Source organism: Globicephala melas, chromosome 1, assembly GCF_963455315.2.
Source record: "Globicephala melas chromosome 1, mGloMel1.2, whole genome shotgun sequence".
NCBI lineage: Eukaryota > Metazoa > Chordata > Mammalia > Artiodactyla > Delphinidae > Globicephala > Globicephala melas.
This window is the reverse complement of record NC_083314.1, coordinates 151,481,807-151,506,178: the sequence shown is the minus strand read 5'-3', so window position 1 is coordinate 151,506,178 and position 24,372 is coordinate 151,481,807. Positions and strand designations below refer to the sequence as shown.

The 24,372-nt window shown below is 52.1% G+C and overlaps 1 protein-coding gene and 1 long non-coding RNA gene across 5 annotated transcripts in view; one reads left to right on the top strand and one right to left on the bottom strand.

The window, feature by feature from the left end:
• Nucleotides 1–24,372, top strand: part of RNF220 (ring finger protein 220) — a 230,101-nt gene that overhangs the window by 190,102 nt on the left and 15,627 nt on the right. For 2 of the 4 annotated variants that reach the window (XM_060306299.1, XM_060306304.2), the window contains exons 3-7: nt 2,978–3,110; nt 12,260–12,305; nt 15,828–15,929; nt 20,406–20,448; nt 24,135–24,256. In XM_060306299.1, the coding sequence (XP_060162282.1) occupies nt 2,978–3,110; nt 12,260–12,305; nt 15,828–15,929; nt 20,406–20,448; nt 24,135–24,256 (446 nt within the window). Of the gene's footprint in view, nt 1–2,977; nt 3,111–12,259; nt 12,306–15,827; nt 15,930–20,116; nt 20,274–20,405; nt 20,449–24,134; nt 24,257–24,372 lie in introns of those variants that run through there. The other 2 variants (XM_030865923.2, XM_030865913.3) reach the window with 2 other exon arrangements.
• On the bottom strand, nt 14,426–19,983 carry LOC138842653 (uncharacterized). Its single transcript, XR_011377374.1, has 3 exons — nt 19,481–19,983; nt 16,125–16,175; nt 14,426–14,572 (listed from the first exon to the last, which is right to left on the bottom strand). It is a non-coding gene; the product is annotated as an uncharacterized lncRNA (long non-coding RNA).

The window sequence follows — 24,372 nt, the reverse complement described above, 5'->3', positions numbered from 1 at the left end:
TTCCACCTCAGCTCCTAGGCCATGCCCTAGATCCTACTCTTTCTCCATTCTTCTCTCTTACCATTTCCCCTCTTATGCCCATATCCTTCCTCAGTGCTTGGTTTCAACAGGCTTGTCAACTCTCCCTTATTCATCCTTCATGCCTGCCATCAAGCAATGCCCACCCCCCATCCCCCCCGGCTGGGTCCTACCACCGTCCTCTGGCCCCTTCCTGCCCACCCCCACAAGCACCCATTCATGCCTCCCTCAGCCCTGACCAGGCCTGCACTGACTGCAATCACTGATTTTCTTTTTCAGCTTTTCCGCTAGTTTGTGATCTCCTTGAGGCCAGGAATGTGTTATCTTTATCTCTGAGAAAGAGATAAAGATATCTCAGTTTCTCATAGAATAATACCTGATGTAAAATAATTGTTTGACACGTGTTTGCTGAATGAATAAATAAATGAAGCAATGAGATCAAGAGCCAAGTTCAGAGGCCCCTGTCTAGTTCTGAGCCTCAGTTTCCCCATCTGTAAAATAAAGATAATGGCCTGCAGAATTTCTAGGGCCTCACTCACCTCTGAAATTTTCTGGCTGAATAAAGTTAGAATGAGCTTAGACTCCTCATCTCCTCACTCCCAGACCGGGACCACATCTGCTTCTTTTACTCAGAGCTGCCTTCCAGCTGTCCCCTGAGCATCTGAGGCCCAGCCACCAGGGCACATGATCAGCAGAGTCCCTTCCCTTCCTCACAGACCTAGCCACACCAACTAGAGCCATCCCGACCCGAACCCGGCACACACATAGCCTCCCCAGCTGACATCCCAGCTCTGCAAAGGTCATCTTGCTTCTGGGGCAGTTAGCTCTTCGTCCCTACCTCCCCTCCTTCCCTTCCTCTTCTCTACTGTCTCATTTCACCGTTGAGCATCTAATCTATGCCAGGTCTTTTTTCTATTGTCTATAGATTAAAAGATGGTTAAGAAACGGTCCCCACCCACAAGAAACTCACAACTCAATCATTCATTCATTCATTCCTTTGCTTCCATTCTCTGCCTGGAACTCTTTTAAGGCACATCTCAAATTTCATTTCTTTGGTTAAACCTTCTCTTTTTCCACTCCTCAAAACACACACCCAGAATGAATCACTCCCTCCTCTGAGCTCTCAGATGACCTAGTCTGGGCATCCAGGAGAGCCGTGATCACCCTCAGTCTTGTGTCAAAAGGAGGTGGGTTCTTGTGTTCAGCCTGAACTGGGAATTCCCTCAGGCATAGGGTTACTAGACTTAGCAAATAAAAATACAGGACGTCCCGGTAAATTTGAATTCTAGAAAATCGATGAATAAGTTTTAACATAAGTATATCCTGTGTAATAGTTGAGACATATTTATACGAAAAAATTATTCATTATTTATGTGAAATTCAACTGGGCATCTTGTATTTTATCTGGCAACCCTACTGAAGCAACCATCTTAGTCATCACTGGCATGGCCCTTTATCTCTCTAAAAGCTAATTTGACCCTCCCTAAGCACCAGAGGAAAGAAGAAGCAGGGAGAAAGATGTGGCCTTAAGCTAAAGAAGTCCTTCCTACAATCAGAGTTTACATGGATAGACAGGGATGTTTCTAGATGAATAGGGTTCCTCAACACTGTGCCTGTTAGCAGAGGCCAGGGGAGCATTGGCTGGGGAGAGCGGCAAGGGAGGGAGTTTAGGTATCCCAGTGGGTGCACTAGGCAACCTGCAGGCCCCTTCCTAGCACCGTGTGCTCTGGTTACCATCAGGGACAGGGTGGAGACAGAGTTCAGGCTCCCAGTGGGCCCCCAAGTCAGCATAGCCAGTGCTAAACCCACGTGTGGTTGTGTATTGGGGGTACACAATTTGCAGGGCATTTTGGAGGGGAAGAGCTCAGAATCTGTTATACTCACAGAGGCCAATGAGGTTATCCAAGTGAGAGGGAGTGAGACCTGAACTGGGAGAATGTAGATTCCAGGAATATTGAAGCAGAATGGAGAGGACTTGGTGGTTAAATGAATGTGGGAAGGGGAGTAAGGCCAGGGAGGGGGCCGAGGGCGAGGCGAAGGTTACTGGCTTGGGTGACCAGGTGAATGCAGGTGTCTTTCACTGAGAAGAGCACTGCTGAAGAGGGCGGGGAGGGGAAAGTGAAGAAGCTGAAGTACTCAATTCTGGATTGTAGAGTTTCAGATTTTTGTGGGACATTCAGGCATTTATGTCCATTAGGCATTTGGATATAGGGGTCTGAAGAATACGGGAGGGATCTGGCATAGAGAAATGGATTCTGGAGTCGGCAGGGCACAGGTGGGAGTGATGGCCATAAGAATGAACAAGATCATCCCAAATGCAGAGGGAGGAGAGGAGAGGCCATGGAAAGAAGTATGGGGAAAAGTGAAGAACTGGGAGAGGACGCCACCCTGGCAGTCAGTCACCCAGGTCCTTTTCTGTCTTTCCCACTAAACTGTGAGCGCCTCAGTTTCAGGGACTAGATCGGATTATATTCTGTGTCCCCACCACTCTGCACTAAGCCTGGTTCAGTGAAGACATCAATGTTTGTTGAATGACTGCAGGAAAGAATCCCCTTTCTCCCTCTTTTCTTCCTTCTCCCGCTTTGGGGAGTGTGAAAGCAGTGAGGCTAAGGTAGAGACAGAGAGGGCCCTGGATACTCTGGGTGATGGTGTGATTAAACAAGACCTGCTTCACTAACGTGTGAAATGAAGTGATCAAGGTTTGATTGCACAGAGCATTGATTGCGTCCTGATAGATTTCCGAGAGGGGCAGCTGGCTGGGGAGGTGCCGTGCACAGCCACAGCCTCTGGAACTGCAAAGCTGAGTGATGTTCATGGGCACTGAGACCCTCAGGCTCACCCTTCCTCTAGGCCAAGAAGCCCTAGGAGGTAGCAGCCGGCTTGGGGTGGAGGACTGGGACAAGGCACTTCCCTCCACATATAGCCCGGCTTATATGTCTGTCTCTTCTTCCCTTACCAGGTAAGAAAAAGGCAGCAGCACTGTTTGACAGCCAGGCCCCTATTTGCCCCATCTGCCAGGTCCTGCTGAGGCCCAGCGAGCTGCAGGAGCATATGGAACAAGAACTGGAACAGCTGGCGCAGCTGCCTGCCAGGTAAGCCACCTGACGGGGAGCCTGCCCGCCGGAGTCCTCCACTCGGGGTTCTGGCCAACAGGTCCCAGCCTTTTGGCACAAAGCAAGGCCCTGCTGCCATTCTCCACTCTGCTTTCAATCCTCAGCTCCACCACCTGAATGGTGCTGCCTTTCTCTTCTTGCTCTGGTTTTGGAGATGTGAGGAGAGTGATCCTCAGCCTCAAAAGGGCACAAGAGGAGCTGGAAAGGGGAGGAGCCTCAGGGCAGGGTTACGGAAGCAGGGCCCGGGCCTGGCAGCTCCCCCAGAAGTGCAGCCTGGGGTTGCCATCCACCTTCTCTATGAATCTCAAGGTCTGAAAGGTGACAATTTTGAGAACATGCTCAGGCGTGTCCCCCCTGCTCCGCCCCACCTCCCTTGTCCCTGTCTGAAGGACTGAGCAGAGCCTCCTCCCGGGCCTTGTGGAGGAGCTATGGTTGTTAAAGGCAGCAGAGGAGGTGTGTAGCAAATTACCCCAAAGCTTAGCAGTTTAAAGCAACCATTTCATGATGCTTGTGGAATCTGTGGGGTCAGGAATTCAGACAGAGCACAGAGGGGGTGGCTTGTGTCTGCTTCATGATATCTGGGGCCCCAGCTGGGAAGACATGGTGGCTGGAAGCTGGGATCGCCTGGCTGCTTCATTCACACATCTGGTGGTTGATGTTGGCTGTCAGCTAGGACTTCAGCTGGGGCCATAACCAAAGCACCTACACATGGCTTCTCCTTGTGGCCTGTGCTTCCTCATAGCATGGCAGCTTAGGGCTCGAAAGCAAATGTTCCAGTCAACGAGATGGAAGCTGGACCACCATTTATAACTTAGCCACAGAAATCACTTAACATCACTTCTGCTGTCCTCTCTTGGTTGAGGCAGTATTAGCCCACCCAGATTTTAGGGGCAAGGACATACACCCCACCTTTTAATGGAGAAGTGGCAAGCTTCTATTACAGAAGAGCACGTGGGATGGGAGACATGGTCATAGCCATCTTTGGGGGAAAGGGGAATACAGTCTGTTCCACTACTCCCAATCCCACCCCTTGTTCAGTTCAAGTCACCAGACTTGACTGATCTTCCTTCCTCTACCCTCTCACCTAATCCCCCGTGCAGGGTGTAGGGGACCAAAGGTGAATCAGAAATGGTCCCATGTAAGTTGGTGCAGCCAATATGGAAAACAGTATGGAGGTTCCTCAGAAAACTAAAAATAGAGCTACCATATGATCCAGCAATCCCACTCCTGGGCATATACCCAGCCAAAAGTGTAATTCAAAAAGATACATGCACCCCTATGTTCACAGTGGAACTACTCACAATAGCCAAAACATGGAAACAACCTAAATGTCCATCAACAGATGACTGGATAAAGAAGATGTGGTACCTATATACAATGGAATACTACTCAGCCATAAAAAAAACAACGAAATAATGCTGTTTGCAGCAACATGGATGGACCTAGAGATTATCATACTAAGTGAAATCAGAAAAAGAAAGACAAATACCATATGATATCACTTATATGTGGAACCTAAAATATGGCACAAATGAACCTATCTACAAAACAGAAACAGACTCACAGACATAGAGATCAGACTTTTGGTTGCCAAGGGGGAGTGGGGGGGGAGTGGGGGAGGGAGAGGGATGGACTGAGAGTTTGGGGTTGGTAGATGCATACTATTACATTTAGAATGGATAAACAACAAGGTCCTACTGCACAGGGAACTATACCCAATCTCCTGGGATAAACCATAATGGAAAAGAATATAAAAAAACATGTCTCAGGCTTCCCTGGTGGCGCAGTGGTTGAGAGTCCGCCTGCTGATGCAGGGGACATGGGGTCGTGCCCCGGTCCGGGAAGATCCCACATGCTGCGGAGCGGCTGGGCCCGTGAGCCATGGCCGCTGAGCCTGCACGTCCAGAGCCTGTGCTCCACAACTGGAGAGGCCACAACAGTGAGAGGCCCGCGTACTGCAAAAAAAAAAAAAAAAAACATGTCTCTGTGTGTATAACTGAGTCACTCTGATGTACAGTGGAGATTGGCACAGCATTGTAAATCAACTACACTTCCATTTAAAAACAGAAGAAAGAAAGAAATGGTCCCACCCTCAGGAGCTCATAATAGCAGAGTAAGGAGAGCCAAGCACTAGAAACCCTGAGGGATGGAGACTGCTCTACAGGAAGAACAGGAGCTGTAGGAGCATCGAGGAGGCAGCAAACCCAGCTCAGAGCAGAGAAGGCCTCCTAAGGGAGGTGAGGCCTGGGCTGAATTTTGAAGGCCAAAATACTAGTTGCTGTGTTACAAATTCCTCCAAAAATCCATGGCTTAAAACAGCAAACACTTAATATTTTGGTTTCTGTGGGTCATCAATTCAGACACAGCTTAGTTGGGTAATTGTGGGTAGTTGGGGGTAATTGTGGCTTCTGGCTCAGTCTCTCATGAGGCTGCAGCCAGGATGTCAGCCAAGGCTGCAGTCATCTGAAGGTTTGACGGGGGCTGCAGCATCCGTTCCCAGGTTGGCTCACTCGCATGGCTGTTGGCAGGAGGCCTCAGTTCCTCAACATGCAGGTCTCTCCACAGGGCTGCTTGAGTTTCCCTGTGACATGGCAGTTGACTTCCCACAGAGGAAGTGATCCAAGAGAAAGACTAGAGAGGAAGCCACAATGCTTTTTATGATCTAGTCTGGGAAGTCATACACTATGGCTTCTAATGTATTCTATTCTACTCACTAGAAGCAGGTCACCAAGTACAGCCCACACTCAACAGAGGAGAATCAAACACTATAAGCTGTTGAAGGAGAGAGCACCAAAGAATTTGTGGGAATACTTAAAACTACCATAGGAGACTATACTAATGATGATAATAATAATCCTGGTGAACACCGTGTGCCAAGAACTTTATATTATGTCAACTTATTTAACCTTCACGACAACCACTGAGCTAGGTAAAAATTATTAACTCCATTTTACAGATGAGGAAACTGAGGTCAGAGAGGTTAAGTGACTTCTCTAAGTTTGCACAGCCTGTGAAGTGGTAAAGATTCAGACCCAATCAATCTGACTCTGGAGACCATGCTTTTAACCACTCCCGCCTCCCCCCCCCACACACACACACACACGCAGGACCAGCCTAGAACAGGCAGGGAGTGAAAGAAACACTCTTCTGCAATTGAGTTCCATACCTTGGCTATCCAGGAGGGTTTCTGGGTAATTTGCTCCCAGTAGAGGACTTCTCAACAGGAACTAAGAATAGAGGCAGAGATGGAGGGACTCGCAGAGCCTTGTAATCGCAGTGCACCCCTAAGGGTCTGGAGAATGAGGGCCAAAGCTCTCTTTCTGCCTCTTCCTTGGGGGCCACGCTACAGCCTAGTCCCTGTGGCCCCATCCCTGCACTGCCCAGGGCATCCACTTCTGCCCACAGAAGTGTTCCACCCCCACCCGTGACCCTGCACCAATCACTCCTCCCTCACGTCCTCTCAGAGCATCCCCTACGTCCACACCCTTCGGCCCACGTCCATTCCCTTACCCGGAGCCTTCACATCTGCCCCGCTCCTCACCGCCATGTCTTGCGTGCCCCACTTCTGTGCCCCTCTCGTCCAGGCCCAGCCCAGCACCCCCTAACCCTTGGCACGTCCCCCCTCCTCAACCCGGTGTCTGACAGCCGGACAGCGGGATCTGCACAGCAAGTGAAATTCCCGTCGGATCGATAAAGCCGAAGCGCTGGCGGCGACGGGTCGATGGTTTTATCTGTCTCGGCCCCGCGCGCCCGGCGCGCTGACAGTCCGACCGGCCGGCAAAGGCGTTCAAGGGCAGCCGCGCCCTCCGCCCCCTCCCCTCTTCTCTCCCCCCCACCTCCCTGCAGCCGCTGCACCCACCGGACTGCAGGCTGGACCGGTCCGCCGCCGCCCTTGTGATTTATCTGGATTTTTAATTGGAAAAAATTTGCGAATTAATTGATTTCAGGAACTTGCCAATTAACATTGTAATTGGGTGCGTGATAAATTCCCAAGGAGCGTGTCAGCTCCCTCCGGGCTGAGGTACGTGGCGCCTGGGTAGCTCCGGGAAGGACCCAGCCTTGGATGCCCTTGCCCCGCCCCTGCCCGCTCTCTAGGAGGCAGGAGGGGAGAAGTGGAGGTTGGGAGAGGATGTGGCACCCGGGCTCCCTCCCTCCTCCTCTTCCCGCCATCAGCGCCGAGCTTTAAGCAGGTATTTCACAGATGGGGAAACCGAGTCCTGCAGGAGGGCAGAGCTTGTGTGTGCATCACTCAGAGAGTTCTGGTCAGAGCCCAGATGAGGGCATCCCCATCCACGGCATGTGGCCAGCAGCTTCTTCCCCAGCTCTCCAATTCTCCCTTTCTGTTCCCTTCTCTCTGCTCCCCTCCCTTTCTTTTCTTTCCTCTTCTCTCCAATTGTCCCCTCCCCTCTCTTACCCTGCCTTTGCCTCCTTTGCCCCCCTTCCCTTCCCTCAGCCTAGCCAGCTCCTGAGTCTGTGGATGCTGCTGCCAGGGTGCCTCTCCATCACCCTCCCACATGGTTGGTCCCAGAGGAGCTCTTCCGGGTGGGCCTGGTGTGTGCTCTCTGCCCCCTTCTGCCCAACAGCACAGAGCACGCTATTTTAGACACACCCAAGGGCTCACACAGAGGAGCAGGGACCTTCCAGCTCCCAAACTAGGGCTGGCTGTTTTTCACAGACACAGGCGCAAATGTATGTCCACAACATACAGGCACACACACACAGCCCCATTCCAACACACATAGATGTGCTCACACCTACCCCCTAAAAGAACCACTTCCCACATATGCTCATTCCCACAGGCACAAGGGCACACAGACACAGGAAGAAGAGTCAGAACTCCCATTGGCAAAGCACTTACACTTTTCAAAGCACTTTTCCATTAGAGATCAGAGGCTGTGCCCACACACCCTCCCTCACCCCATCTTCTACCATTCCCCCTCTCAGTCCTGCATAGGAACTCCAATAGGCCCCAGGACTCGGCTACCTAGAATGAGAAGGGCAAAGTTAGACTGAGGACAGACAGTGGAGAGCCTTCGATGCTGGAGGGTGGTCTTGGAGGTAATGGGGGAATTAGAACATCAGTGAGCTGGAGAAGCCTATCAGAGAGCTGAGCTGTAGGAGAATCACTCTGGAGGCCAGTGTGGGACATGATTTGGGGGTAGAAGCAGGGAAGCAAGTGAGGAGGTTAGGCAGGGTCCAGGGGACATGTTGTGAAGCTGATCTAGGACAATGGCAGTGGCAGTGGGAACAGAGAAGGAATAATGAGAGACTGGTGCGGGGGAGAAGCAAGAGAACTTAGCTGATTACTTGTGGGGTACTTACTAGGAAGAGCTTTCTGACTTGGATCACGGGAAGAGTGATGATGGCAGAGAAGCAGATATCTGAAGGAAGGAGGGGACAGAGGACAGAGCTCTGGGCACGCTAAGCTTTCTCTAGGATGGTGATGGGGTGGAGACGATGTGTATAGACAGGCAGGCAGGAAAATCGATGGGGGCTGAAGGCTGAAGGGTAGGTCGGGGAGTGGCCCCCAGTCTTCTCTGTGGCCTTCAAACAGGAGTTTCCACCCAGAGAGAGGAAAGAGCCTTGGATGCAGAAAGATTGCACAGAGCTGAAAGGAGGGCTTGGCTTGGTGGGGCCTGAGCTCAGAGACCTTTTCCTGGAGGCTTCCCTACTTTGAGATCTGGCCTGTAGGCTGGGAAGCAGGATCTCTGGTCAGTGCTTTAAAGGGGCTGGAAGGAGCCAGAGGGAGGCTGGGTGACTCTAGACGGGAGGCGGGGTGTGGAGATGGCAGTGCCCCCACCCCCACTTAAGCCTTATTTAAGGCCGGCCTCGGTGTTTGGTTGGGTAATGAACTAGATAAACAATTCCCCAAATAGATTAAAACGAAGTGTAACTTACAAAGGCGGCTGGTGATGATGGTTTATTCCCAGGCAGCACACCATTTCTTTATTTCCAAGGATAATTCAGTGTAAATCACCTTAATTAAAAGTGTCAGCCCAGCCCATGAATATTGTACTTAGGAACGCGTTTCCTGGGTCCCAGTTATAATTTAAAACCCATGGTTCACTAGGCAGTGAGTGACTAAGAAGGGAGGAAATCGTTGGGGGCGGGCTGTGGAAACAGGGAGGGACGAAGGCAGAGCAGAGTGGATGGGCTGGGCGGGAGCCCGGCTGCCAGCAGCTCAGGGCTCAGACTCTCTTCTCCAAGGTGGGCCCTTCGCCAGACTCCTGTGTCTGGGGGAACCAAGCACACTTGGAGGTAAGCAGGTTGCTGGAGGAAAGGTAGGGCAGTGGGGCGCTTGCTCAGGGAGAGGGAAGGAGTCTGGCGTAGTACCAGTCCAACTCGAGGGAAGGGGAAGAGGATTGCCAGGAAAAGATCCGTAGGACTGGCAAAGGGAGAGGCTGGACATCCTGGCCCTAAACGTCTCCATTTCTGTTCACCAGCGCAGTAAACTAAAGCCCAGAGTCAGAAGTACACTCCCCAAAATGAAGAGAGAAAAAGAACTCAGAGCTCAGCCCTCCATCCTAACCCCTGAGTGTCTTTAGGAGGCTGTGTGGCCAACCGAAAAGCAGCACTTTGGACTCCGTCAGACATGAACTCAAATCCCAAACCCTGCATGGGCTGTGTGAGCAGAGAGGTGTCACGTAGCCTGCTAGTCAACTTTGTAAAGTTTTTGTGAAGATTTAAAGAGATGACACATCTAAAGTTCCTAGCCCATCCCTGTCATGTGTGGTGGGTACACAATAATTGTTCATTCTTTCCTCTTCTGTTTCACCCTGATCTTGCTCGGATAACACTCAGACTTCAGTCCAGGGGTCTGGCGAGAACAGTGTCATACAGTAGATGCCTCAGTTCTGCACCCGTTAAGTCCAGGAATGGGGCTGGCACAACGGCGACGTCAGCACTTGTTGACTGAGTGAAGGAAAGATAAAAGTAACAAACTCGCACCTAGCAGTTCCTCAAAAGCAGCTCAGTTTCCTCTCTGTATCCCTGGTGCCTGGATCAGGAGCAGGACCATGGGGACCATTTATGAACAAAATGGCACTGACTGGAACCCAGTCTGGTGGTCCTCTCCTGCCTGTGACGCCCCCACTGTGTGATCAGACAGGCAGACGGCTGTTTTTTGTTGTTGTTTGTTTTTTCAACATTTTGGCCATGTCCCGTGGCGTGTGGGACCTTAGTTCCCCGACCAGGGATTGAACCTGCGCCCCCTGCAGTGGAAGCTCGAATCTTAACCACTGGACTACGAGGGAAGTCCCCAGACAGCTGTTTTTACACTCAGATCTTAGCCTCAGCCTGCTGCTGCCAAGCCTTCTGGACCCTGCACTGTGATGTACGTGTCTGCTTGTGTGGGTGTGTATCCATGTATGTCTACATTTGTGTGTGCACGAGTGTCAGGTGTGTGTTGGTGCACGTGGGTGTCTGTGCATGCTTGTGTGGATGTGGGCACAGCTCTTCATCCAGGCCTGGGTGACAGTTGTGAATGTGTCTTTAAGGACACATCTCTGGGAACAGGACTCTGTGTGCCTGCACCTCTTCGTGCATGTCTGAGCCTGCAGGTGTGACCACACGTTGACAGAATTATAGACAATGGATATGTGTGTATCTGCCTTTACACCAGGGTTTCTCAACCTCAGCACTACTGACATTTGGGGCTGGATAATTTTTTGTTGTGAGGGTCTATCCAGTACCCTGCAGGATGGTTAATCCCCTCTACCCACTCCATGCCAGTAGAAAACTCCCCGCCCCCACTTCTGACAATCAAAAATGTCTCCACACGGGGCTTCCCTGGTGGCGCAGTGATTGAGAGTCCGCCTGCTGATGCAGGGGACACGGGTTCGTACCCCGGTCTGGGAAGATCCCACATGCCGTGGAGCGGCTAGGCCCATGAGCCATGGCCGCTGAGCCTGCGCGTCCGGAGCCTGTGCTCCGCAACGCGAGAGGCCACAACAGTGAGAGACCCACGTACTGCAAAAAAAAAAAAAAAAATGTCTCCACATGTTGCCAATTGTCCCCTGGGGGGGCAAAATGGCCCTGGGTGAGAACTCTTACTTTATCCAAATCTGCCTATGCCTTTGCTCACATGTTGGGTGTGTCTATACCTGACCCAGTGTGTGTTCCCTGTATATACACCACCCGTGTGTGCCCGGTGTATCTGCCCTGGGGGTGTGTCTTTTGTGCTGTGTGGATCTCTTGGGTGTGCTCTACCTGTACACCTTGTATGTGCATCTGTGTGGGGACCCTATGTGAATTGGCTGTATTGCCTCCTGTGTGTATCAGCCAGCGCCTCTGTGTGCATGTAATATTTCTGTGCGCGTGATAGCACATAAGTGAACGTGTGAGCACAGATGTGGCGAGCACAGTCGGGGTGGCAGGGAGGGAGGGCCAGGAACAGGGATATTAATGTTTCTGAAGTGGATCTGATTTGATACGTCTTGTTCCATTGTCAGCATCTGTTTAGCGGGGATTTGTAATACTTCGTGGCTCTGGATCACTCATGCTTAGCGCAGGATTTGGCCTTGCATACCAATTTTGTTATTAAACACAGTCCTCGCCTCCCCCACAGCCCATCCATCACCTCCCACCCCTGCTCCCCCCACTCTGAGCCGCCCACCGTATTTCAGGGCCCAGCTACCGCCCACCTGCCGCGCCTGATGCCGGAGGGCCTGGGGCTGACAAATTGAATCAGGGGGAGATCATTCCTGGCCTAACGCAGTTTGCAGCATGTTGGAGGGAGAATTGACAAGAGCCATGTCAGTTCTATCACCCCAATCCCATAGGAGCTAAGAGCAGGCTGAGGACTGGGTTGGAAGGAAGGGGGCAGGACAGGAAGAATCCTCAGGGCTGATAGGAGCAGTCAGGTAAAGCCCCTTTCCTCAGATCCACGGGACAGCCTACCATGCCTAGTGTCAGTACCCCTGCCCAGGAGCCCACTCTGGCCCCTGGCCCCTGATGGAGGCTGAGTGAGGCAGGGCCAGCTGGGGCTGAATGGGCTGGGTGGAGCTTGGCTGTGGGGGGCTGGGCTAGGCGGGCTATGTCTTCTCTCCTTGGGATCTTCTTCCTATTCTACTCTTACACGCCCTGGGCAGCAAGTGGAATGGTCACCCTGTTCTCTTCTTTCTTGGCAGTAAGAATTCCCTTCTGAAGGATGCCATGGCTCCAGGCACCCCCAAGGTAGGTGGACAATTGTGTTTTCCTCCAGCCCATCCTAACCTAAGCCCACTCAGAACTGGTTCTTGAGAAAAAGGAGCTCTTCTTGGATCCCCAGCTGTTTTCAGGGTTTGATCGTCAGCCTGAGGCCTCGGGCTGCCCTGTGCACTTGAGTACATGTGTGTATACATGTGAGTAACAGTATGCTCACCTGACTTTCTCTTCTAGTCAGGATGGGGTCAAAGCCAAGAATGACCTGGGGGTGTGGGGGACCCAGACACTAAGTCTGGGGAGACTCAAAGGAGGAAGGTGAGCTGTAGCAGGTAAAGAAATATATAGAAGTGCAGGTCAAGACAGGTGGTGCAGGGCCTTAGAAGCCAGACCATGGGGTGTGTGCATGTGCTTTGTCCTGAGGGCAACAGGGAGCCAGAGAGGATGCTGGGCTCTTTTGGGGAGACAATCTGACCCTCTGAACAGACACTATGGAAGGGAAGCTTGAAAGCATCAGATGGAGAAAGGAAGAGTTAAGGACAAGTGGCTCAAAGGAAGGGCCAGAGGCCTCAGCAGGATGACATGACTTGTACCAAGAACTCCCATAGGTGGCCACACAGGTAGATGGTACTGCATCCCCAAAGGTGATGATGTTTTGAGGGAGTGGGGACCTGGGGTTGGAGGACTAAACACTCACTCACTGAGTGTCCTCTCCCCCCCGCTCAGTAAGGTGGCATCCTGTCTTATAAGTTCTCACAATGACTTGTAAAGGCAGAAATCCTCAGCCCTTTCTACAGGGAGTGAGGAATGAGTGCTGAATGGATACTTTTTTTTTTTTTTTTGGCTGCGCCGCATGGCTTGCAGGATCTTAGCTCCCCAACGAGGGATTGGTCGAACCCTTGGCAGTAAAAGTGCGGAGTCCTAACCACTGGACCACCAGGGAATTCCCCAGAATGGATGAAATCAGTAAGGGAGTGTGTGTGGAGAGATCAGAGCAGAAGCCAAGAAGAGAGTCTGGGACTCCTGTGCTGGGGGTCAAGAGAAGGTCCCAGAGCCAGGGAAGGAGCAGAAGAGGAACAGTGACGAGTGAGGAGGGGCACAGGAGAGCATGGTGTCCCAGGATCCTAAGAGAAGAAAATTCCAAAATGTCTGGGCTGGTCAGCAGTCAAGCAGAAAAGGGCTAGAGAAGGAGGCCATTGTATTTAGAAGTCTTAAAAGCACTGGTGACCTCTGAGAGAGCAGTTTTGGGAAAAGGAGCCAGAGTGACAATCTTACTTCCAGGCGGTTGGCCTGTCTCCCCTGCAGGCCCTTCAAAAAGGTGGGAGTGGACTCCGCATTTTCATTCAGGAATCACTCAACACAGCAAGCTGGACAGAGGAGGGGCAGGGAACCTAGCCCAGCCCTAGACTGATGCAGGCCCTGGCCAAGGAAGCAAAGCCCTCCCAGCCCTAAAGAGAAAAGGCGTTGGGGGAGAAGTGGGGGGCCACACCGGCAGAGCTTGGCCCAGGCTGCAGTCGCCAGTGGCTATGGTTAAGGCAGGCAGGTCACGGACGTGCTGCCAGGTCAGCCACAACCACTGACCCCTGACACCTGAGCATGGCCGGCAGGCTGGGGACTGGACCCCAGTGAGGCCTGTGTTCAAAGCACAAACACAGACACGATCCACGTCCACACCTGGTTCCCCACATACACAGATGCACACCCACCTGGCCCCGTGAGAATACTCATACAGGAAGTCTTAAATATGTGCAGATTCCTGCAACCACCACCGTGGGCTCATTGATAATCAGACTTAGAGGCAAGGGCCACCGCTCACCCACTTCTAGATATAGGCTCACGCCCCCAAAGCTGCCTGTCTCAGGGTCTGTCCTCAGCCTGGAATGGGGCTTTAGGGAAGCAGGTCATGGGTAGAAGAGGCACGAGGTAGAAGGTTCAAGCAAGAGACTCAGAGGACAGGGAGGAGGGAGGGAGGAGGAGGAGAGGGCGAGGGGGCCTCAGACAAGATTGATGGCCTCGTTGCCATTAAGAAAAAAATTAGCCGGTGGCGGCTATCATATTAAAGGGTGAAGAAGCCGTGAATTATTTTCTTAAAGATCTTATCGCTTACAATGATAATTTTACCTTCCAAAAGGCCACTTTTAATGAGGCGAAGAGCCAGGCAAAAAGTCATGATTTAATGTCGGGATTTTTTTTTCAAAACACATTTTACTGCTTTTTGGTCCATGTTTAAAAAGCGCCAGTGACCTTTTTTTATTCTGCTTGCCCCAGGTGTAATGCTGAGGCCTCTCAGGGCTTCTAACCTAGAGAGAATGAAAGAGAGCACACAAGCGTGAACTTTCTCATGATGGGGGGGCAGGGGCCCCACGATGCTTCCCCTCCTCAGCATCCTCCTTGGGACCAGAGAAGGAAAGGCCATTGCCTGAAAGCCTACCTCTTTTCCGAGCTGGGGGCCAAGGCACCCACTCGGCCTCCCACTGGCCTGGGTAGGTGAGGAAGGGGCTCCAAGTTGCAGGGAATCCCATCCCAGTCCCTGCCTGGCCTCTGCCCTCCTCTGCTCTTGTGATGAGGCTGAGTCAGGGAGCCCTGCCAGACCAGCAGCTGCCCCCCTTCCCAGGGCCCTCGCCTGAGGATGTGCAGCGTGGCCACCGCATGCAGGTCACATCCTAAGGCTCAGTCGGAGATGAAGGATAAATGGCTGCTCCATCTTTCCCAAATTGCTTTCTTTGGGCTGTCAGTGGCGATTTGGCATGGTTTTCTAAGCTGGGGAGGCCTCCTAGGGAATTGTATGCTTCCGGCTCTGGGCTGTGCAGGCTGGAAAAGGTTGGGGGGAGGAAGTATGGATTGCTTTCAGGCCTCCAGGCCCCAGTTTGCAGTTGAACAGGCCTTGGCAAGAGGCAGCAAGAGCAGGCTGAACGTGCCATGTGGTATTTAGAATTGTGGTGCTCGTGTACAATTTAAAGCAGACAGTTTATTAATCTAAACTGCGGGCATATGTAGAAGAGCCCATGCAGGACTGACATGGGGGGATTAATTTTGCTGGGATTTTTGCTGGGGTCATCGCCACAGCACAGGGATAAATGGAGCCAGTGTACATCCCTAGCTGCACGAAGGAAACTCTTACACACTATTTAATTTACTGTCTCCATAGCGGGGCTGCCACCAGCCTGTATTAGGGGCAGGCAGGGCAGCAGGGATGTGGCTTTACCCCCAACCCTTCAGAGGGGTCCCAGAGTCTCTGCTCACTATGGGAGAACAAAGCCTATATATAGTCTCAGCCCACTGGGAGGCCTGCCCCACTGGGACAAAGATTTGCTGGGGTGGAAGAGGTTGGACCCTCTCCAGGGGTCTCCACCCATCCCTAGGATCAAGCTATCCTTTCCCACAACCACACTCTGGGGGGCCTGACCACATGCCTTCAGAATCTCAAGCGGTCTCTACCCCTCTGCCCTCCTTTTCTCTGCCTCTATCCCAAAAGCTCCATAGGACTGGACACTCTAGGGAACTGACTGTAGGTCTCATTCAGCCTGAGGCCACGTGTCCTTTTTCTTCTTCCAGTCCCTCTTGTTGTCTGCTTCCATCAAGAGGGAAGGAGAGTCTCCGACAGCATCACCACACTCGTCTGCCACCGACGACCTGCACCACTCAGACAGATACCAGGTGAGGAGGGGTGGGATGGGCCCTGCCTTATAGGCAGGCCTAGGGCTAACTCCTCCCATCCTCAGGATACAAGGGGAAAGGCCTGAAGTGTGTTTGATTCCCTCTGTGTCTAGTGCTTCTAACTGAACCGAAAGGCACAGGTGTCAGGGAATGTGCCGTAAATAGATGGATTTTAGGGAGAGATGCCAAGGTCACCTGGGCTCAGGTGGGCTCTTCGGAAGCATCCCAGCCATCTGGAGGTCTCCTCTAGGGTTCCGTTTCGAGAGAGAGAGAGAGAGAGAGAGAGAGAGAGAGATTGCCTGTGAGTGCCTTGGGCATAACTACACAATCCTAAAACATCAGAGCAGGAGGGGGACCTAAGGGTAATATCCCAGCTTATACAGACCTTATTTGTGGTAGGAAGGAGAAGGAGCTTCCCCCAGAAGCTTCTGAGGAGAGACAGAGCCCTGCCTTCAGGAGCCCCAGTCAGAGGGCAGAAAACAGGGCTTGCTCCAAGGAACATGCTATCTAAATGGCAGCACGGCTTCTCAGGGAGCCCTTATGTGAACAGGGAAACACAGCCCTGACTAATGCAAAGAGACAAGGCAGCAGGGACCTGTCATCTGGGGTAGAGAACCAGGGCCACTGCTGGTACACAGGAAGCCTTTCTTGGAATTCGAGGTCTTCTCTCTGGGCACTTTTTCCTCCTAGCTGACACAGCCTGGCGTCAGGGTGCAGAGTTTGGTGAGTGGAATACGGAGTGTGGGCTGTACACCAGCTTCAACTAGCACCTCCTCTGCTGGATGCCCTTGTCTGGGACTCAAACTGCAGAGCCCAAAGTGCCAGCCCTGGGGAGGGATCCCTGCTCTTGTGAGCCCTGGTTTGAGAAAGGCAGTCAGTCCTCACCCAAACAATCCTGATTCAAGATGGAGAAATGACCCAACTCTAGGGGATTCTGGGATAGGGAGACAAGGCTCCATCCCAGAGAATTCTATCCCAGAGGGAGACAGAGCCCTGCCTTCAGAGGCGGATCCTCTCTATTTCAGCCCCAGCATTCAGCTCCACTATTTGTTGAACTAGGGGAAGAGTAACCATCAGGCATAGGCATGGCATGCTAGGCATAGGCTAGGTGTGCAAAGGCATGGCACCAAGGCCTCTGTGATTTAGAGTCAACCTTTCCAGCTTCCATTTCTAATACTGCCTTCCGTGAATCCTGTGTGCTGTGCTCACCAGATGAATGCTAACCACTCGTTGGCTGTGCCACTCCTTTCTTGCCTCTCTGCTTTTACACACGCTGCGTTTAACCGGGTTATTTTACCCCACCCCATCAAATTTCTATTTATCCCTCAACAACCTGCCCAACTTCCCTCTGCTCCGGGAAGCCTTTCCGGATTAGCTTTCTCTTCTCATGACCCCTTCATGCCCATGTTATTGCCCTGATCATCTTATATCAACACCCATTTAAGTATGTTTCCATTATCTTCTAGTATATAACAATCCATCCCAAAACTTAGTGGCTTAATACAATTTATAATCTCTCATGATTTCTCATGATTCTGTCAGCTGAGTAGGCCTTTCCTCATTCGTTAAGCTCATTCAGCTAGAGGACTAGCTGGCCTAGAAAGTCCAAAATGGCCTCACCACATGTCTGGGAGATTAGGGACCTTGGTTTTCTTCCATACGGCCGATCATCCTCGAGGAGGTTAGACTGGCTTCCTTACTTGGCAGTCTCAGGGCAGTGTCATGCCAAGAGGGCGAAGGCCAAAGCTGAAAGGCCTCTTGAGGCCTAGGCTCTGGAACTCACAAAGCTAACACAATCAAGGGATGAGGAAATGCAGCTCTTTGATAGGAGGAGCTGCAAAGAATTATGAACATACTTAACCTATCATGATGAGCCTGACTCTTGCACTAGACTGACAGGCTCGCCAAGGCCCCTTCTTTACTCCCTTCCTTTACTCAAACACTTATCTAGTACTCACTCATGCTCAGCCCAGGCTCCCTGCCTTCACGGGGTTAGATGTGCAAATAGATAATTACAGCCCAGTGTTTTAAGTGCTATGAAAGAGAAAATCAGAGTAAGATTCACAGAGGAGGTAATGACTGAACAGGATGAGTAGGAGTTCACTTTGGTGGACCAGGAAGAAAAGATATTCCAGATCAAGGCAACACTATGTATGTGCAAAAGGCAGAGAGGTGTAACACAGAATGATGTATTTGGGGACCCACTAGCAGTTCAGTTTTGTTAGAATGTAAAACACAAGGGGAACTGGTAGAAAGTGAAGCTGGAATCCCCTGATCTTTACACAACACCTGGCATGTAGTAGTTGCTCAATTATGTTGGACTGTTTTTAAAAAATCATCAAACTTGGCCCTGAAATCAGGCGGTACTGGTTTCTGGTTTGGATTCCCATTTCCTTAGCCCCTGCTGGGTTACCTAACCCTTTAACCATTACCTCACTTTACCCTCATAGCAACTGTGCAAGCTAGGATTCATTGCCCCCAATTTATAGCTAAGGAAACAGGCCTAGAGAGAAGAAGTGACTTTTCTAAGAGCACATATATTATAAGTAACCAAGTCAGGATTTGAACTTGAGTTTGTCTGGCCCTGAATCCTAGATTGTTTCTCAGCCCTGCACTGGGCTTAGGGGCTTCCCTCATAAATATCCTCCTCCCCACCCCACGGATTTCTCCTGCATGCCAGACCCTGTTACTGGATAGAGATGACCTCCCAAGTAGAAGGGACAGGTCTGTAAACAGTCAAAATATCCAAGTTCAAAGGAAAGCCAAGGGACTGTGAAAACTCAGAGGAAGCAACTAACCCAGCCCTGAGGGAAAAGCGAAGTCATCCCAGAGTCCTGCAGGATGAACAACAAACAGTTATCCAAGCAGGGAATATGGGTGCATGGAGAATAATATAGCCCAAAGTCCAGAGTATGGGGTGCTCAAAGAGCTACAGGTGGTGTCAGGAGGGGAAAAGGAGAGAGCAGGAGTGGCAGAAGAAGAGTCTGGAGAAATAGGCAGAGCACGTCAGAGACGACCTGTATGCCGCGGTGCAGATCTCAGTGGAGAACCACTAAAGGATTTAAAGGGGAGAAGAAAGAGGGTCAATTTTGCATGATACAAAGATCACACTGCATGTACGGTGGAAGATGGGTTACAGGGAGAAAAGCTGGAGATGAGAAGGCCAGATGGGAGACAGCTGCAAATTTAGAGAGCTCCTAAGATTAAGAACTAGAGCAAGGACATCCAAGATAGGTATAGTCACTGAAGAAACACGCAGGGATGGCTGGCCTGTGCCCAGCGCTGTGCCGGGCTCTGGCTTCACCCAGGACTCACACATGGCCCCATACCTGGAGTGGTCAGCCCACCGACAACCATTTGTACAAGCCATACTGAGAGTAGAGATGGAAGTAGAGAGGAAATGATATTTTTCGGTTAGGCCTGGAAGGGCGAGAAGGAGATACACAGAAGGGGAGATAAAAAGAGGTAGGAGACCTTTAGAGGTAGACTCTGAGATGAAAGAAGGCTTGAGTGTGAGGAACTGAAGGAGGGTGGGGTCAAGGACGACTCACTCTCAACTATCTGGTGTGGGCACACCAGAGTGGTTGGTGGTATCCCGTTAGAAACTGAGAATCCTGGAAGAAGGCACTTGTTTGAGGGATGCTGGGTTCCACTTTGGCCGCGTGGCTGTGCGTTGCCAGTGGCAGCTCCAAAGGTTGTCCAGAAGACAGGTGAAACGTTGGGAATCCTCTAATATCGGGATTGATGAAAGGCTGGGGACTGGGGAAGAGACAGTTGAGACTCGCGGTGAGACGGGCCGCTGCGATCAGGAAGTCCTACGCTATCTCCCCAGCAAAGGGGTAGCCGCGCGGGAGGCGGGAGCCAGGCGGGGTTCCGGGACGGAAGGAGCCCCGCGCTGGGAGGGGCCGTGCAGTAGGGTGGGAGGACCTCGCAGCCACTAAAACCCGGGCGGGTTGGCTTTGCGGCCGGTGGGAGGGACCCCAGGGCGGCCTCAGCCTGTTGCTGCCGGAGTGCGAGCCGCTGTTTCCTGGTCCCGGTCCGGCAGCCCCCACCACTTCTTGAACTTTCACCCCCGGCGCGCGACGGCGGCGAGTCACGTGATCAAGGCCAACATGGCCGCCGCCGCCGTTGGGAGCTGAGGTGCCGCCGCCGCCGGGCAGCCGGGGGGAATCCGCCCGCATCGCCGCCCTCGCCGGCCGGGCGGCCGCGGGGCCCGGAGCGCCGGAGGCCGGGGCTGGGGCGGCACTGCGCGGCGGCCACGGGGTCCCGCTAGAGCAGCCTCCGGCGGCTATGCCGAAGGCCCGGAGCGGCCGGCGGAGCAGGGGGGCCGGCGGGAGGGAGGAAGTAGGTTTGTTTACGGGCTGTTTGGGGCGGGGCAGGTGTGGACCGGGGGCTGGGGCTGGGGCAGGGGTCGGGACTCGAGGCCGCGCTGACGCTCTCTTCTCTTTTTTGCATTTGCCCGGGATCTTTTCCCAGACCTTCTTGCGAGTGCGAGCCAACCGGCAGACCCGACTGAATGGTGAGTCTTGCGCGGCCCCTCCCTCTGCCCCACCCCCCGCCTCCTCCCTCCCTCACTGCCTGCAGTTCTTGACTTCCCTGGGTCTCTTCGACATTAGGGCCCATTGGCGGCTTCTTCACAGTCACAGCTCCTGAGAATATGCTGACCAAGGCGGCTGCCCTCAGTTTCTCCATCTGTCTAGTGGAGGTTATGGTCCCCAGCTCTTGCGTGAGCCTCTCTAGGCCTTGAAGAACCCTGGGGGTCAGTAAGTGCCAGAGAATGAGAAACAAGCCACACAATTCCACGCGGGAGCTCAGTTTTGAATTTGCAAACTGCTGGGACCTCACTGTACAAGCCGGCAGGGCGCTGAGAATGTTTTTCTTCCAGTTTTTAATCAGTGCCCAGTAGTGTGAATACAGCCTCTCTGCTGAGACTTGACAATGCAGTGAGATCTGGAGTTCCCACGGCAACAGGAACTAACTCATCCCAGGGCTTTTTGAGTTATCAGTCGGCCCACATTTCACAAAGGTGATCAGCGTGGGCTCGACAGCTCTTAGAGGCCTTCTCTGAAAGCACTCCGTGTATGTACTACCTGGCAGGCCACCATCCCGCCCCCCCGCCCCGTGCCCCTTTTGGATTCAAGCCTCTGGAACGTTCCTATTTGCTGAACACAATTGAATGATCTAGTTTTTTGTGCTGGCTAGGGTGTGGTATATATGGGGGTTGTCTGTAAGGGGCTTGGGGGTCTCTAGGCCAGCTGGTGAGTGAGGCCATGGACGTTCAAGATCCCCAGTTCCTGCCACTTGGTTTCTGCTGGGAGGCTGAGCCCCAGACTGGGAAAAGGAGAGCATTTATCATGGGCCGGCACCATGTTAAGCACCTTTATCATAACTGAGAGGAAGTGTTAACACACATTTTGTAGATGAGGAAACTGAGGCTGGGAGAGGTGAAGGTGATTTGTTTATAAACCACACAGCTGGGATGTAACTGCGCCATGGTTTGAATTGGTTTGTTTATCTCCAGAGCCTGTGCTTCTTGGACCATGCCATGCTACCTCCTTGGCAATACTTTGACTTGTCCTACTCAGTGGAAGCCTCTAGGTAGGGAGCAAACTTTCCCTATCATGTTTTAGTAAGCTTAGTTCAGGACTTAGAAGATGAATGGCAGTAAAATAATCAAACCTCAATTGCTTATCTGAGAATTTCCAGGTGATGCCCAGTCCATCAGGGACTTTCCTGGGACTACAAGGAATTTTCTGGCATGGGTGGCCTGGGCAAGGAGAGCATCCAGTATCATGCCTTCCTTGGCAATCCTATGAGATTCGTTCCTTTATTCAATTATCAGTGTCTGTCATAGTCTCCTTCTTACCAGAGAGGCACTCCCTTGAGCTTTAGGCCGGCTAGGGGAGGAACCTTTGTACTGGCACACTGTTCCATACAGGCTTCTAGAAGTCTCAGGGTACCTTGCTCAATGCCCTTCTGATATCTAGCATCCCTTCTCCATCCTAGCCCTGGGTCTAGAGCAGTGGTCCCCAACCTTTTTGGCACCAGGGACTGGTTTTGTGTAAGACAATTTTTCCACAGACTGGGGCGGTGGTGGGGGGAAAGGATGGTTTCAGGATGATTCAAGCGCATTACATTTATTGTGCACTTTATTTCTATTACTATTACATTGTAACATATAATGAAGTAATTACACAACTCAGCATAATGCAGAATCAGTGGGAGCTCTGAGCTTGTTTTCCTGCAACTAGATGGACCCATCTGGGAGTGATGGGACCACCTCAGCTCCACCTCAGATCATCAGACATTAGATTCTCATAAGGAGCGCGCAACCTAGATCCCTCGCGTGCGCAGTTCACAGTAGGGTTCGCGCTTCTGTGAGAATATAGTACTGCCGCTGATCTGACAGGAGGTGGAGCTCAAGCCATAATTCGACCAATGGGCAGCGGCTGTAAATACACATGAAGCCTCCCTCGCTCACCTCCTGCTGTGTGGCCAGGTTCCTAACAGGCCATGGACTGGTACTGGTCCGTGGCCTGGGGGTTGGGGACCCCTGCTCTAGAGTGTCAAGATGGCCCAAGCCTGAGAGTCCAAGGGTTAGGGAAGTCAAGGTGAAGGAGTCTAGATCTTTGTCCACAAAATCAAGCGGGGCACCAGAACATAGTCACATCTCCTACAGTGAGAGCCCAGGAAATTGAGACGGGCCAGGCTGCAGACCACGGTTTCTCAAACTCCATGCTCAGTCCTGGTGGGATGGTGGCTTTCTTGCTGATTTGGCTCTTTCTAGGGCTACTCTGTTTTAGGGTTGGAGTAGCTCCCTGCCTCAGACCCTCAGCAGGCAGGAGCCCCAAGTGCATATTCTTTCTGACCTAGCACACTCACAGGATCAGTCTTTGTTGATGCTGATCCGTTGGGGGCACTCTTGGGACAGGAGAGCCTTCTAAGCTATGGAGTCAGGCCTGCTTTCCTGTGCTGCCTTTGCCACTTTTTAGCTACCTGGACAACTGCCTTGACTATCTTTTTCTGTTAAAATGGATAATACAACCTAGTTTCTGGATACAGAATAAAATGAGCTACCTTGTATAAGGTATTCGGCTCTGAACCTTACACACAACTGAAGCTCTAAACTGTAACTTACCGACTCTCACCTGCATCACCTTTCACCTGTGTCTCGCTCCCTAAACTGCATTGATGAGCTTTCCACCAGGGTCAGTATCCACAGGAAGTTCTTTCTGGCCTTGCAGTGGGGAACCCTTCCCTCCTTGGCTGGCTCCACCCCTACCCCCACCCCAGTCAGTCTGGTCTCAGAGTGGCTAGCTCTACTCCTCTTGCATCACAGGAGTGGATAGAGGGAACAGAGTCCCTTGTTTTGACCCCTTCCTGCTTCAGTGACAGGAGGGCTGCAGAGAGGGATTAGTGAGCTAATTAGAAATGATTGTATCTCTCGGCATTAATTAGCAGTGCTGTGGGCTTGCAGCATGCACTTTGGAATTGAGCCCCCTGCGGGACAGCATGGCAGGGAGCCCTCTGCACTGATTAGAAATGATGGAACAGGTTTGGGTAGGCACAGTAAGGGCTACCCTCTCAAGGTATCTGGGCTGTCTGACTCAGATCCTCTATACCTTTATGACTGGGCCTCAGTCTCCTCTTCTGTAAAATGGGACCAGTGGACATGAGAGAAATTTCACTGGGGTAATTCTACATAGAACACTAAGGTCTGTACCTCAGGGCTCTTGGCCAGGAACAAAGGGGTTTTAACTGATAAGTTAACAGCAGGCCAAATCAGGCCCCTGGAGGGACCTTGGATTCTAACCAAGAAATGTTCTCTAAAGTTATGCTTCTTGACTCTAAAAGAGCCTGTGGTCTTGGCCTTCTGGGGAGACACATAGCAAGTGCCAAGGAGAGCATCTTTGCTCACTGCATTCATTGAGCACTGCAGGTAGGAAGGTAAGGGTTGAGCTTGAGCCAGCTGTGGCCGAAGAGTGGACACTTCACTGGCCTAGCACCAATCTCCTCCCCAGGTGCTCTTGGCAAGGTCCAGTCCCCAAAGGAGCCGAAGGTGCTGCATGATGAGGGCCAGATGAGGCACTGAACAAAAGGGCTAATGGCTGGCAGGAGGTCAGGATGTGTCAGCTCCACTGGGACCTTGGGAACTACAGTGACCGTCTGCCTGTTCTATGCTTTGTTTTCGGTTTCTCCATGCAGCTCGGATTGGGAAAATGAAACGGAGGAAGCAAGATGAAGGGCAGGTATGTCCCCTGTGCAGCCGCCCCCTGGCAGGATCGGAGCAGGAGATGAGTAGGCATGTGGAGCATTGCCTTTCTAAGGTAGAGGGGCCATCACCACCTCCCTCCCCTCCCCTCCTTCCCCTGACACTAGCTGCTCACTGCCTCCAGATCTATGGGCTGTTGGGGTCTCTCTGGGGTCTCAGCAGCTTCTTACT